We start from the raw sequence: 16,325 nt of genomic DNA, 5'->3' as shown, positions 1-16,325 counted from the left end.
TGAAAGTTTTATCATTCACTTTTTTTTAATTTCAATTTTACTTAATTTTTGTTTTTAATTTTTAAAGTTATGTAATATGATTCTATTTCTTTAAATTTTTTATTTTAAATTTAGCTACATAAGATTTGATGTGTCATTTAACGATCTTAATAATAAAAGGACTTGATTGATATAGCATTGATAATTTGGAGATGTAATTAGAATAAATTGAAGTTTGGGGACCAATTTAAATTGGTAGTCATAATTTAGAGATGGTTGAAGTAATTAACTCTTTTATAATAGAGCAAACCAGGGTAAAAATATGACCCGAAGACTCCCATCTTTTTGTTAAGTTTTCTCCTATCCTGTCATGTCTTTGTTTGTCTACAAGAAAACTCAGTTTTTCGTGGCGGAGCATCGTAGAGATTCAGAGGTCATAGTGAAATAGTAAAATTTTCCCAGCGGTTGAATTTTCCAGGCAGATAGACTTCAATTTCTACTTTGTTTTTTTCCCCCTTTCTTCAAGTTCCTTCTTTTTGTATTCAGTTTTACTTACTTTTGCTAAAAACAAAACCAACCTTCAAATCCCTCCCTTTTGATTGTTTTGAAGTAAGAATCTTCTGATCCCTAAGTGTAGTTTGATTTTAAAAGATCCCAAGTGAGGTAAATCTATTTATATATGCTTCATTTCTGTTTTTTATATATAAATTGAAGTTGTTCTATATTTTTCTTGAAGCAAGCAAGAGCTAAAAGACTGTTTGGATTTTGAAATGGTAAGTGGATATGTTTATTATATTTTCCAGCATTATATCTATAATATTGTTACTGTGAGGGTAAAAATATTTTGAATTCTTATTTTTATAAGTAATTAACTGTCTTTTTTAGTTATAATTATATGACATTACACTCGTATATGATTTTATTTGTTTATTAAATTTCTCATTGTGTTTTCAGCTGGACTGAGTTGAAAGAACAGCCCATTGATTCTCATAGGTTGAGTTGTCTTTCACCATCCTTGGTATGTATAAGAAGTAGTGTCTTAATCTTCAAAACACTTTTTGATTCTTTAATTTTTTTTATGGTAATTACTTATGATTCACTGCAGTGTTTATATTCTTCAATTTGAGCTTGTCAAGCATGGGTTGCGGATTTTGCGAGGCTGCTCTTTCTAACACAGTTGGAACACTGGTTGTGAACTGTGTGGTGAAGCCGGTAGGACGTCAACTTGATTATGTCTGTCGCTTTCATGACAATGTTGAAAAGCTTTGAGAGAAAAAGCGTGAACTTGCAGATGCACGAAAGCGTCTACTACTTAAGATTGAGGAAGCTAAAAACCGGCTTTGACTAATTGAAGATGATGTACAGAACTTGCAATGAAGGGCAGACGAAACACTGTCTGATATGGGAACTCTGGATGAGGAAATCCAACTGAATAAGAGGTGTCTCAATTGGTGCCCTAATTGGAGTTGGAGATATCAATTAAGCAAGAAAGCAATGAAGAAAATCCAGGATATCTCTGAGCTTTTGGACAAATTTGGTCAACTTGGACCAGTCGGTTACCCTGCTTCTACTGCCCTTCCCACTATAGATTTCCTATGTTCTAAAGAATTTGTGTTTTCAAAATCTTCAGAGACTGCATTCTATCAAATCATTGAGGCCTTAAAAGATGACAATATCAACATGATTGGGTTGTGGGGGATGGGAGGGGTGGGCAAGACCACCCTGGCTCGTGAAGTTGGAAGTCAAGCTCAAAAACTGAATTTGTTCGACAAAGTTGTGATTACGACTGTGTCTCAAAAGCCAAATCTTGAGAGAATTCAAGATCAAATTGCACAATACATAGGCTTTGGTATGAAGAATGAACAAGGAAGAAGATCTGAGCAAGAATTATGGTTAAGGCTGAAGAATGAACCGAGGATTCTTATCATCGTTGATGATATTTGGGAATCTATCAACTTAAAGGAGAAGATAGGAATTCCAATTGGGGATGATCATAAAGGCTACAAAGTTCTTTTAACAACACGCCGTCAACAAGTATGTCAAGCTATGGATTGTCAAAACGTGGTACAACTTGGCTGTTTGAATGATGATGAAGCTTGGACTCTGTTTGAAAAGAAAGCAGGTCTAGATGACTTTTCTGATGATTCTATTAAAATCATAGCAAATCAAATTGTCAAAAAATGCGAGGGTTTGCCTATAGCTATAGCTCCGCTGGGCAGTGCCTTGAAAGGTAAAACCCATCATGAGTGGCAAGCTGCATACCGGAGACTCAAAGATCGTAGAGTGACTGAAATTGAGGATGTTAATGAAGAAAATGCCTATGTATGTCTTGAGGCGAGCTTCGACTACTTGAAGAATATGGAGACCAAGACATGTTTCTTGTTGTGCTCTTTATTTCCTGAAGATGATGAGATTTATGTGGAGAACTTGGTAGGATATGCATGGGGACTGGAGTTGTATAAAGGCATGGACTCAATTAAAGATGTTAGAAGTGAAGTGCTTGCATCAATTGAGACCCTCAAGAACTCCGGTTTGTTGCTAGATTGCGGAGAAAGGCATGTCAAAATGCATGACGTGGTTCGCCAATTTGCTTTGTGGATAGCATCTTCAAGAAAGGAGATTTCTTTTGGGACTGTTGAAACACTCCCGATGGATGAAAGTTTCAAGCATTACACAGCAATCTCCTTCGAAACTGATCAAACGGATGAACTTCCTAAAGGAGTGGGTTTTCCATACCTCAAACTTCTTTTACATGGTGGCAATCATTTAATGGAAACTTCAAGCGAATTCTTTGAGGGTATGAAGGCATTACAAGTTTGTGCTTTGAATCATCTGTTGATATCTCTGTCTACATTTCAGTTTCATATGAACCTTCAGACTTTGTATTTGATTGATTGTAAACTCTCTGACATCTCAATGCTTGGGAAGCTGAAGACACTTCATATTCTTTCTTTAAGTCGATCTGATATCACTGAATTGCCGACTGAAGCTGGTGATTTGGAAAATCTAAGACTCTTGGATTTATCGTATTGTTATGAACTACGAAGAATCACTCCTAATTTAATACAAAGATTGTCCAATTTAGAAGAACTATACTTGCATGGTTGTAGTTCATTAAAATGGGCGACTGAGAATTCAACTAAAAGGGAAAGCTATTCCAGCCTATCAGAGTTGAATTCATTGCCAAAGTTGGTTGTAATATCATTGGATATTTCTTCTGAACATCTTCCAGATGGCTTTATGTTTCGTAGATTATGGAGCTTTGATTTTTGCATTGGCATAGGAAGATATCAAAAGAGCGAAACTTGTCCAATCTCAAGATCTTTGAGAATCAATAAGTCTGTAGATGCATGCAAGCAACTCCTTGAAGATGTTGAATCTCTTCAATTGAGTAGGGTGGAGGGTCACCCAAACCTTATTCCGAGCTTGGACTTGGGATTTAGAAAGTTGACTTCTCTAGATCTTCAACGGTGCCACTCTATGCAATGCCTAATTGATGCATCAAAGCAGCAAGTGCCAATCACTGCACTCTCTAATTTGAGGAAGTTATCATTAAGTCATATGTTTCATTTGGAAGAGATGTGCAATGCTCCCCAGCCGCAAGGTTTATTACAAAAGCTTGAAGAGGTTATAGTTTCAGATTGTGGTGAGATGCAAGTGTTATTCCCAATTGCTGAATGGAGGAGCATAGAACAAGAATGGCCCAGTCGTTATTTAAGCCTCCAAAGTCTGAAGATTGTTGAAATAGAGAGATGCAATAATTTGAAATATATCTTCCCAATGTCAGTAGCTAATAGGCTTGGGCAATTGCATACTTTGAAGATAAATAGTTGCTCGCAATTGGAAGATATAATCCAGGACCGACAAGTGGCATACAAATGTCTACTCCAAAGTCTGAAGATTGTTGAAAGAGAGAGATGCAATAATTTGAAATATATCTTCCCAATGTCAGTTGCTAATAGCCTTGGGCAATTGCATACTTTGAAGATAAAGAGCTGCTCGCAGTTGGAAGATATAATCCAAGACCGACAAGTAGCATCCAAATGTCTACTCCAAAGTCTAAGGGAAGTATGTGTATCTCACGGCAATAACTTGACATGTCTTTTCCTTATTGTCCTATGGTCAAAGATTAGGAAATTCGATTATGCTTTTCATTTCAGGTTTCGTTAATTGACTTGCCTCAATTGAAAAAAATGGATGTGAACGGCATTTTGCTCACACAATCGTCTTTGCAGAAGTTAAAAGTGCACAATTGTCCTCAATTGACACATTTTATTATTTCGACTAAGATTCAAGTAAGATTTTTCTTTTTGTTTTATATTATTTATTTATTTGTTTCTTTTTTTCTTTAATAATTCGTTGTTTGAATAGTTGTTCAAAAGATATATTTTATTTTATAATATTGGTCTAAATAACTTTTTAAACGAATTAGTTGATTATAATACCATATAATAAGGTTAATAAAATTTTCAAAAAAAAATATTATCCAAACTTTATGTTTTAGATATGTTGCAAACTATTTATCTAATACTAAATTATATTATGGTAAACAAAAATAAGCTATATAGAATTATATACAAGTCTTAGTTTGGTTGGTATCGATATTGTTGTCTGAATAGGAGGATGTGAGTTCGAGTGCACTCAAGCACGTGTATCTTTCTATTTAAATGTGGGAAGGGATTATGGATGATTTTAGAATTTGTATTAAAAAATAAACTAGAAAAAAAATATATTTAAATTTTTTTTTAAACATAGCCTTTTACACAGGTGGTTTTTTATTTTTGTATTAATATATGAAAATGAGTTTAAGTAATTCCCAATTGCGTTGTTACACCTGTCCAATAATTTATATGTACAGATTATGTGATATTATTTATGACTGTTTTTGTACCACATTTTTGGAGTATAATATTGATTTAAGGTAAAATAAATTTTTTGTAAGGAAATTAATTGATGAAATGTTAAGTTAGTTGTTGGCATCTTTGAACATTTTGAAATTGAAAATTGATGATATGTTATAGGAATTGGTGTTTGGGAAGATGACAAATGAACAATTGAGCAATTTGCTGTCATGTAAATATGAGGAATTGGAGAAATATCAAACGTCATCACAACATCATCCCCTACCTGTTTGCTTTCCAAATCTGATTCGAATTGATATCTTGGAATGTGAAAGCTTGAAATCTCTCTTTCCAATTATTGTTGCTCAAGGTAGCTCTAAACAACTAAATGCGCCCAATTTGCAAACTCTGTGGATAAGGAGATGCTTTGGAATGGAAGAAATAATCCAAGACTCACAAGTACCAACCATAAGCTTCCAATGCCTAAGGGAAGTACAAGTCACAGAATGCAATAAGTTGAAATTTCTCTTCCCAATTTGTGTTGCTAATAGTCTTGGGCAATTGCAAACTCTGAGGATAGAGAGCTGTTTCCAATTGCAAGAAATAATCCAAAGACCAGACGTGTTAATCTCAATGTCTCAAGGTCTTGAACGATTGAATGAAGTTGAGTTAATTAATTTGCCTCAATTGAAAGGAAGGGATAGAAACGACATCGTGCTGACATCGCCATCTTTACACGTGTTAAGAGTGAGAGATTGTCCTCAATTGACACCTTTTATCGTTTCAACAAATATACAAGTAAGACCTTCTTATATATATTATTTATTAAAATTTTCACCTTTTGAATTTTTTTTGGTATAAAATAAATAAATGCTTGTATAACTCTTTAAAAAATAGTTTGCATTGTAGAATTTTGGTCTAAAAACTAATCTAAATAAACCTTTAAGTAGTTTAGTTAATTACAATACCAATTAGTAACATAAATAACATTTCGATCTATACGAGAATTATATATTATTTATGTTTCTTATATATATATTGCAAACACTATATGAGAATTATATATTATTTATGTTGTGTTTTTGCACCATATTTTTGGAGTTTTTTTTTTTGTAATTTATGATTATTTGAGTTGAACAGTAAACTTTTTAAAAATTTGAATTCTTTGACTACAAAAGATTGAAAAAGAAATCTTGTGCTTATTCTTAAATTGATGATATGTTTATAGGAATTATCCTTCTCGGAGATGACAGAAAAGAAGCAAATAAGCAACGTGACAGTCCCTGAAAGGAGAGGAGGAACATCAATTTCCAATTTTGAAGAGTTATTTGAATGTCCTAGATATAATCTTTCAAGTCTGGAGAGGCTAACGTTGTCCGAACTAACTGAATTGCGGGTGATATGGAGTGGTCCCATCCAAGTTGAACACTTTCAAAATCTCACTCAATTGACAGTCGATGATTGCAGAAGGTTAAGATACATCTTCTCACCTACCATCGCTCGAAATTTGCCACAATTGTGGAGGCTGTATATATCTACCTGTGAGGAATTGGAGCAAATAATTGAGAAGGATCAAACTCCATCACAACATCATTTCCAACCTATTTGCTTCCCTAATTTGAGTTCGATTACAATCATGAACTGTGAAAACTTGAAATGTCTCTTCCCCATTACTCTTGCTCATGGTGGCCTTCCAAACCTAGATCGATTATACCTTATAAGGGTCGCCAAATTAGAGCAGGTGTTTGAAGGAGATGAGTCAAATGTGAGTAAGGACGAAGAGAAAGTGATGCACCTACATCGATTAACCTACTTACAGCTTGATGACCTACCAAACCTCGTGAGCTTCGGCCCTATGAGTTATCATTTTGTTTTCCCATCTTTGACGGATTTACGAGTAGAAGGTTGCCCCAACATAACCACAAGATTTAGTGTTGATTCAGAGAAATCAGTGCATGCCAAAACACAGGTACACTACTCTTCCAAACTCAACAATAAGCTTTAAAACAGAAATTCATCCATTCAATTATTTTCTGTATGTATTCGCCCAATACTAAGCTTTAATTTCTATGCATTAATGCAATATTTTTATTTTGGTTGCCTGAGAGATTTTTTTTTAAATGCTTTAAATGACTAAATGAAATTGCATCAACTGTAATCGGTTTCTGTTGGCTGTCAATATTTCTTTCTAGATATCATTGTCGCATTATTATTTTCAATTCACACTTCTTGTTCTTAATATGTCATCCTTTGTCCAATTTTGGAACACTGGCTTTGCTTTCCTCATCACCAATCATCAAAAGCAAACAGTAATAAGTGAAGGTTTAATTTGCTTTGCAGGCAAGCCAATCAGTTGATGAAATTATAGTGGAAGAATCTGCTACAGCTCAAGAAACTGCATGGCCAATTGGTAGTGATATAGAGTGGCGGAAACATATTTGAAGATGGTGGAATGATCAAGTCACTGCTCTAGTAGAGCTTTCTGAATAGGAAGATTAATGGAGCAGTAAATGAAGTAATTGGTAGCAATAACTTATCCTCCGCACATGTATAAGATATGCTTGTCTAGAAATAAATATGAACTTTATTAAAAGTAGTAGAAAAGTGGTAGCCATATAGACTGACACAACCATTCTTCATTGTAAACTTCAACTGAATATCATTTCTTTCTTATTAGATGAATACCAATGGTTAATATATTAAAAAAAGTTATTAAAGTATTACACTCTGTCTAAATAATCCTTAAATAAGTTTTTATCTTATCATTTTAGCGCAACTCTAAAACATAAAAAATAAAGACACGAACGGTATATTACAATCACCTACCTTTAAGAGTACAAGAGCTTTCCAACGGAGGTGGGCAAAATTTTTAGCTGCTCATGTACTTGGGACTTAACTTGGAACACTGTTTTCAACTCTGTGTTTTAAGCTTACTTCTCTTTTATAACTTGCTTTTCATTTGAACAGCTTTTTTCCATCTCAGCTTAGATTACACAAGGGTGAACAATGCCTACCCAGTTTTTAGTTTTCTCTAAGAAAACATTATATATATTTATGTGTGTGTAAATACATATTAAGTGAGATATTTCCTTGAAACCTTGCATGTCTTCAATTATGGGAAATCTGAGATGTATTCTACAAAGCAAAGTATGAGAAGATATTTTATGTATTCTTCAATTAAGGGTTTTGAAGGTTATGGAGTTCCTCAAATCACTGGTGGTATGGAAGAAGACAAGTACCCTCTGAAACAAATAATATAGAGAAGAAGAAAATTTGTGTGATACAAACATAGAAAAAGATAGCCTAAGCTATTTATGTTTTTCTTAGTTAACACACGAATGGGAATTGCACAGAGGAACTCCATTAGTCTCCAAGACTGGTGCCTAAACTGTTCTTTTTCAATGCTGCCAATGTCTGTAAGTGTATATTCCTGCCTTAACGTATCTTTCTGATTGGAGCCGCATCATGTTTCCCCTTCAGTTTTGGTCAGTCCTTCTCCAATGGAAAACTCTAAATATTTGTTTTTTCATTCTTTTCTTCTTTGAGAAATATAATAAACCCGTCTTGGCTTCTTCTCTATTATAATTTTACCATTTCTTTTTTGGGGTAATGCAAGTGCAAGGCACATTGAGGTTTTCTGAAAGTAGTACATGTGTTGTGTTATGTTAATTCGGTTAATTCGGGTAATTTAAATAATTCGAGTATTTTTTAAATTAAAAATAAAAAAAAATATAATTTTTGATTAATTCGATTAACTGACTGAATTATCCAAAAAAAATTCGATTTGGTTAATTTTTTAAAAAATTTCGATTTGATTAAGAGTTAAAAATTTTAGAAGTTCGGTTAATTTGGTTAAAGTTATTTCAAGTCGGTTAACCGGACGATCACCCCTCCTTTCCATCCCATCCATAGCCATTGTGTTTGCAAAACAATTGGTCTCCCTCAACCCAATGTTGGAAGTACCGTTAAGCAACAAGCTTAATACTCCACTAAACTCATTGGTGATTTTCCCAGCAAATATGGACTCTCCCCAGCATTAGAAGAAAAGAAGGCTTGGTAATGATAATTTCAACTTTTTGTCTAGCTTTCGTTTATTGCTTTTGGGTTCTTCTAAGCTACCTTCAAGTTTCACCATTTTTGTTCTCTAGGTCTTGCAGAAATAACTCAAGGTTTTGTGATGCGTATTAAACATAAATACCTGTGCTGATCTTTCAAACATATGAAAAAAATTGTCGCAACGCGGGTAAGGACACATGATATGTGTCCGATCCTTCTGACACTGCTATTGGCTTTTGAAAGAAAAAGAAAAAGAAGAAGATTTCACCAAAAAAAAAAAGAAGTGGTGGTGGTGCTGGCGGCGGCGGTGATTGCCGATCAGAAGAAAAGCACTGGAAAAGCAAAAAGGAAAAAAACCAAAGATGCGTGACGATAAAAGCGGAACCAGTCACGGGAAAGAAAAGAAGAAAAATGATATTTGGATTTTAATCTTTTAATAACACATTAACCCAAAAAAATGTGAACTAATCCATACCTTTAAAGCAAAGGATAAATTACACTATTAGTCCCTCAATTATGTCTCATTTAATTTAAAAAGTTACAATTTGGCCACTGACATTTTCAAATTGTTTTTTTTCACCCAACCATTCAATGGCTAAAAGTGACACTTTTGTAGTTAACAATTTCAGTGCTCAACTTTTAAATTTTATGTCAAATTAACACTAATTCTTTATAAAATTATTTTTTAAAAATAGAAAAATCTATATTAAATAAGTTGAAAATATTTATGTATTTTTATTTAATATTAATATAGTTATTTTTATTTAATATCAATATTATTATACAAATTTAAATTTATTATTATATTTTTTGAAAATATTTATGTATTTCTATATATTCCTTTAATTTTTTTTTAAAATTAGAATCAAATCAAGACTATTTGTAAATTTTGAAGGCTATTTTTTTTAAAAATTGTGATTAAATCGATATAATATGTAAAAGTTACGGGCTAAATTTATTGTTATATTTATTTTTCACACCCTCCTGTTAGTGCAATTAATGGAAATGGACAAAAAAAATACAATCTCAATTAATTGAGTGACCAGATTAAAAAAATTATAATTGGATGATCAAAAATTAAACAAATCCATAAATGGTTGACCAAAAACAATCACCCATAATTAGTTGAGTTGAGTGTAGTTTACTCTATATTGTTTTATGGAAATTTTATATTTATTTTTTAATTTTCAAATGTTGATGTGTAATGGAAATAAAATATAACTACTTAATTGAAAAAATGGAATACTAAATTATAAATTAAAATCAAAATATTTTGTAGACTTCGTCACTTGTTCTTCAAATTGAGCCAAATCTTATGGTCAGATGAGCCTATTTTAATATGAAGACTTTCTTAGGTTATCTTTTGTGCAATAGCCATGGGATAATTATGTAATAAATAAATTATCATGTCACTTTCAAGCAAATCAATTGTGTTTAGAAAGTATAAAAGAAGAGGGTTAAAATTCAGCTTAAAATTATTATTATACCAATTTAAAAAGTGTTACCATTAATCTTTCAGCTCAAGAAAAGTAGAAGAAAGAAAAAAAAAAGAGTCTATAATTAAATTGTAATATTTTTTAGTTAAGCGATCAAAACAAAAGTTTACTCAAAGTTGAAAGATTGATGATGTAATTTATCGACACTATTTATTAAGCTTTTTATTGAGTTGGTGTCACTCATTAATTGGGTTCCAACTCACTTAGGGAATCGCCAAAAATTCATTTTATTTTCAAAGTAAGTTATATGATTATTTGAGTATGTTTTTGTCTTTTATATTTTTATAAATCAATAGAAAATTATTCATACTAAGATCCCTGTAATTTTTAGAACTAATTCAGAGTAATGTTCAAAACACATTTATTGCTCTAAGCTAGGGAGCAATAAGAATCCTTTTGTGAAAAAGACATATATCTATTATTTTTATTTTAATAAAATGCATCTTTGTATCTCATTCTTGCAAACATTCTTTTATTCTTTCCATTTCATTCATACTCATACCACACAAATAATTACTCTTAGATTCATTTATTCTTTAGGTCCTCATTCATTCTTATAACAGGTTTTCAGATATCAATGATATGAATGACGCTGGTACTGACTCAGAATCTCCTTTTGAGCAAGATATGTGTTTAGAAGAACCTTAGGACTTTGAAGATGATCGAGATTGTAACATATCCCCTGATTTGTTAAGGATGGTAGAACAAGAGGAGAAACAAATTCTACCTCACAAAGAGTCAATAAAAATTGTGAACTTAGGAGACGGACAAGAAATGAAAGAAGTGAAGATCGGAGCTTGCATCACCACAGAGACAAAGCAATACCTCATTGAGTTACTCCAAGAATTCAAAGATATCTTTGCATAGTCGTATCAAGACATTCCTGGTCTAAGTATTGATATCGTGGTACACCGGTTTCTTTTAAAAGAATAATGCAAGCCGGTTCAATAGAAACTTTGAATGATGGGGCTCGACATCTTGTTAAAAATAAAAGAATAGGTCAAGAAGCAATTTGACGTTGGTTTCCTACAAGTGGTTAAATACTTGGAGTGGGTAGCCAATATAGTCCTCATCCCTAAGAAAGATAGGAAAGTACGAATCTGTGTAGACTACAAGGATTTAAACAAGGCTAACCCAAAAGATAATTTTTTGTTGCCTCATATCATACCTTAGTGGACAACACGACAGGTTATTCACTATTCTCCTTTATGGATGGCTTCTCCAGTTACAACCAGATAAAGATGCACTCTGAAGATATGGAAAATATCACATTCGTAACTATGTAGGGAACCTTTTTCTATAAAATGATGCCATTCAGACAAAAAAATGCAATAGCAACGTATTAAAGAGCCATGGTAACCTTGTTTCATGATATGATGCACAAAGAAATTGACGTTTACGTTGACGATATGATTGTAAAATCCTAAACAGAAAAGGAGCACGTGCAAGTCTTGAGGAAATTATTCTTGAGGCTAAGAAAATTTCAGCTAAAACTCAATCAACAAAATGTACCTTCAGGGTTAGATCGGGAAAATTACTAGGTTTTATAGTTAACGAAAAGGGGATTAAAATTGACCCAGACAAAGTCAAGGCTATATAGGAGTTGCCACCGTCGCGCACTCAAAAGGAAGTCTAAGGTTTCTTAGGGAGATTAAATTACATCGCTCGGTTCATTTAACAATTAACTGAGAAATGTGACTCTATATTTCGTCTCCTTAAGAAACTTAGTCCAAGTGTACGGGATAAAGAATGCCAAAATATTTTCGACAATGTTAAACATTACTTGTCCAATGCTCCAATACTGATGCCACCTAGTCTAAATAAGCTACTGATATTGTATTTGGTCGTATTTGAGAATTTTATGGGATGTGTGATTGGCCAACATGATGAGTCAGGAAGGAAAGAAAAGCGTTATACTACCTTAGTAAGAAGTTCACTGAATGTGAGACACGATACTCGCCAATTGAGAAGTTGTGTTGCACCTTAATCTGGACAACCCAAAGACTGAGACAGTACATGTTGTACCACATAACTTGGCTCATCTCAAAAATGGATCCTCTAAAGTACATGATGGAGTCAACTGCTTTAAATGGCAGAACGACCCAATGGCAGATTCTGCTTTCTAAATTTGATACAACTTATGTGAACTAGAAGGTAATGAAAGGGAGTGCAATAACAGATTTTCGAGCTAGTAGAGCCTTAGAAGATTACGAGCCTTCGAACTTTGATTTCCCAAATGAAAATCTTATGTATGTTGTAACCACTGAAGAAGATTCTCAAGATAGACATCCTTGGAAGCTAAATTTTGACAGAGCTTCAAACGTTATAGGTAACAAAATCGGGGTAGTCTTGATCTAGTAAATTGGATTTTGATTGCACAAACAATATGGCGGAATACAAAGTATGCATCATGGGTATCCATGCAGCCATAGAACGCAATATCAAAGTACTAAATGTATATAGGGATTCTGCACTCGTGATCTATCAACTCAAAGGTGAATAGGAAAGGAGAGACCCCAAATTGATCAATTATCGCAGGTTGGTTCTTGAGTTAATTGAGGAGTTTGATGGCATCACTTCTGCTACCTCCCGCGAGATGAAAATCAGATGGCTGATGCCCTAGCTACTTTAGCTTCTATGATCAAAGTGAACAAACCAGAGGATATAAAACCTATCCATGTGAGTATTTATAAGGCTTTGGCTCATTGTTACAACATTGAAGAAGAAGAAAAGGATGATTACCCTTGGTACCACGATATACTACGATATATAAAGAACCATGAATACCCCAATCAAACAATCAAGAATGATAAAATGATGTTGAGAAGACTGACCAATGATTATGTCTTAGATGAGGAGATCCTATGCAAAAGAAGAAAAGATCAGGTGCTACTAAGATGTGTGGACGCTGTTGAGGATAAGAAAATCTTAGAAGAAGTCCATGAGGGTGTCTGCGGAACACATGCTAATGGTTTTACAATGACCAGGCAAATAATGTGATTCAGGTATTATTGGTCCACCATAAAAGGATATTGTATCAGTTATGTCAAGAGATGTTATAAGTGCCAAATTTATTGAGACAAAATTCATGTGCCTCCTTCACCTCTTCATGTTATGACTTCTCCATGGCCTTTCTCTATGTGGGGCATGGATGTCATTGGGTCGACCTCACCAAAAGCTTCCAGCGGACATTGATTCATCTTTGTGGTCATTGATTACTTCACCAAGTGGGTAGAAGCCACTTCTTACGCCAATGTCGCGAAGTCAGCAGTTAGCAAATTCTTGAAGAAAGAGATCATATGTCAATATAATATGCCAGAAATAATTATATCTGACAATACATTGAACTTGAACAATAGCACAATAAAAAATGTCTATAGTTAATTCAAGATCAAACACCACAACTCATTACATATTGCCCAAAAATGAATAGTGCGGTGAAGGCAACCAAAAAGAACATTAAGAAAATCGTAGGGAAAATGACTGAGACTTATATAGATTGGCCTGAGAAGTTACCATTTGCCCTCTATGCTTATCGAACGTTTGGTAGGACCTTCACCGGGGCAACGCCTTTCTCATTAGTTTATGAAATGAATGTGATTTTGCCCATTGAAGTCAAGATTCCTTTTCTCCGAGTTTTGTTAGAGTTGAAGTTAGATGAACCAGAATAGATCCAATCTCGATATGATCAAGTGAATTTGATTGAAAAAAATAGGTTGAAAGCAATCCTTCACGGTTAGATGTACCAAAAATAAAAGATGCGAGCTTATGACAAAAAGGTTTACCCTAGAGAATTCTATGAGGAGGACCTGGTATTGAAAAAGATCCTTCTCATACAAAAGGATTTCACAGGAAAGTGGATGCCAAATTGGGAATAATCTTATGTGGTAAATAAGGCATTTTCTGGAGGAGCATTAATTTTGAATGAGATGGATGGCAAAAGCCTTCCTAATCTTGTAAATTTTGATTCAGTCAAGAAATACTTCACCTAAAAAAAAAGGGGAGAGGCCAAGGCGAAAACTCGCAAATGGCACATTGAGACCAAATGGGTTTTTGAGTTGAAAACTCAAGAAAAGGGGCAACTCAAATTTGGATTGAAGATTGAACATGTGATGGTCGAGTTTTTTCAGAAGGAAAAACGTTACATATTGGGGCATCAACAATGTACTATGGATCTCCTAAACACATATCAGGCTTAAAAAAGGTCCTCGTGAAGCTAGTGCGAAAAAGCTCATGCTACGATATGTGAGGCATCTATTTTATTCTTACTCATTTTGTATTTTAGTAACGTTTGGTATTTTTGATTAATCTATTCATTTCAAGCTCTACTCCCAATAAATTTCAATCTTGTCCATTGTTACGATCTTTTTCAAGCATTTTTCATTGAAATAATGATTAATGGACTAATAATATTCAAGTAAAAGGATTTCTGCATATTGCTCTGAAAGATTTTCTAAATAATACAATGACTTGAAACAGGACCACTAGTCAGAACTGACCAAATTTAAAAGTTGGAAATGTTTTGAAACAAATAGTTTAAATTGTGATTATTTTTTCGAGTTTTCTGTCAAATATACCAACTAAACAAGAAGCAAGGTAATGTGCTAGTAATAGAACCTTGATGAACAACGAGCAATGTCAACCTAAGCATTAAAAAGGGATCATTCTCAAAAAATGACATTATGCATTCATGCAAATATCATTCATACACATCTAGTTAGGAACATTTGATTCATTTTAATCATAGTATCCTAATCACTTTGCATAAATATAGGCCCATGAAATGGGTTCTACAGGTCATGTTCCCTAGAGAACGGTGTAATAGATTAGTGGAACCCCAAATTCTATACCCCTGAAGTTGCATTGGGACGGATTAAAGTTATTGTGGCAAATATTATCTCCTTGAAGTTGCGGTGGAGCAGATTAAAGCCACAAATCCTATCTCTCTGAAGTTGTAGTGGAGCAGATTAAGACCACAAATCTTATCTCCCTGAAGTCACAGTGGAGCATATTGAAGATAGCAAATCTTTTCTCCCTGAAGTCGTAGTAGAACAGATTGAAGATAGCAAATCTTATCTTCCTAAAGTCACAGTGGAGCAGATTGAAGATAGCAAATCTTATCTCCTTGAAGTTGCAGTAGAGCAGATTAAAGATATCAAATCTTATCTCTCTGAAGTTGCAGTAAAGTATATTAAAGCCACAAATCTTATCTCCCTAAAATTACAGTGGAGCAGATTGAAGATAGCAAATCTTATCTCTCTGAAGTTGTAGTAGAGCAGACTAAAACCATAAATCTTATCTTTGAAGCTGTAGTGGAGTAGATTAAAGCTATAAATCTTATCTTCCTGAAGTTGTAGTGGAGCAAATTAGAACTACAAATCTTATTTCTCTGAAATGGCTGTGAGCAGATTGAAGATAGCAAATCTTATCTCTCTAAAGTTGCAGTGGAGCAGATTACAACTACAAATCTTATTTCCCTGAAGTGGTAGTGGAGCAGATTGAAGATAGCAAATCTTATCTCCTTGAAGTTGCAGTGAAGCAGATTAAAGCTACAAAACTCATCTCTCTGAGGTTGCAACGGAGTAGATTGAAATTACAATTCCCATATCACTAAAGTTGCAGTGGGTTAGAATGAGGCTACTTGAAGAAGAGAAACACCAAAGAAGTCGAGATTCGACAATACCAGGAAAAAATTACTCTATCCCCAAAACATCTTTTCAGAAAAAAGAAACCTTAACCCCTAGCCCCTAACATCGCCGCTCATCCCATGTCAACGCTGCACCCTACCTCTGCTACTGCCAACAACCCCAGCCAAGAAGAAGCAACACACGCAATGAACAGTACGAAATAGTAGAAAAATATAAAAATAATATGTAAAAATCGGCTATAAAGGTCGGATTAAAAAGTATTTTTTGGGACAAAAAAATATTAAAAAAAGGAGATCAATCGAAAA

The 16,325-nt window shown here is 33.8% G+C and overlaps 1 protein-coding gene across 3 annotated transcripts; it reads left to right on the top strand.

Annotated features, from left to right (window-relative positions):
• The first annotated feature begins 311 nt into the window (after positions 1–311).
• LOC107903656 (probable disease resistance protein At4g27220) lies at positions 312–7,540 on the top strand. Of its 3 annotated transcripts, XM_016829779.2 has the most exons (9): positions 312–642; positions 716–752; positions 934–997; positions 1,085–1,191; positions 1,271–4,047; positions 4,140–4,274; positions 5,001–5,618; positions 6,049–6,789; positions 7,161–7,540. In XM_016829779.2, exons 5-9 carry the CDS (start codon positions 1,381–1,383, stop codon positions 7,260–7,262), a joined length of 4,263 nt encoding a protein of 1,420 aa, XP_016685268.2. In that variant the 5' UTR covers positions 312–642; positions 716–752; positions 934–997; positions 1,085–1,191; positions 1,271–1,380; the 3' UTR covers positions 7,263–7,540. The 3 variants fall into 3 exon arrangements, with proteins under 3 accessions (XP_016685268.2, XP_040948198.1, XP_040948199.1); XM_041092264.1 differs by having other exon boundaries at positions 312–588; positions 1,085–4,047; XM_041092265.1 differs by having other exon boundaries at positions 1,085–4,047; positions 4,215–4,274.
• Positions 7,541–16,325: the final 8,785 nt, after the last annotated feature.

This window comes from Gossypium hirsutum, chromosome D05 (assembly GCF_007990345.1).
Source record: "Gossypium hirsutum isolate 1008001.06 chromosome D05, Gossypium_hirsutum_v2.1, whole genome shotgun sequence".
NCBI classification, from domain to species: Eukaryota; Viridiplantae; Streptophyta; class Magnoliopsida; order Malvales; family Malvaceae; genus Gossypium; species Gossypium hirsutum.
This window is presented reverse-complemented; position numbering and strand designations above follow the sequence as displayed.

Excerpts from the sequence above, each read along its gene's own strand:
- LOC107903656 (XM_041092264.1), top strand. The coding sequence starts at position 1,381 with ATGGGAACTCTGGATGAGGAAATCCAACTGAATAAGAGGTGTCTCAAT. Across the intron at positions 4,048-4,139 it reads TACTCCAAAGTCTAAGGGAA|GTTTCGTTAATTGACTTGCC; the intron begins GTATGTGTATCT and ends TTTTCATTTCAG. Across the intron at positions 5,619-6,048 it reads TCGTTTCAACAAATATACAA|GAATTATCCTTCTCGGAGAT; the intron begins GTAAGACCTTCT and ends ATATGTTTATAG.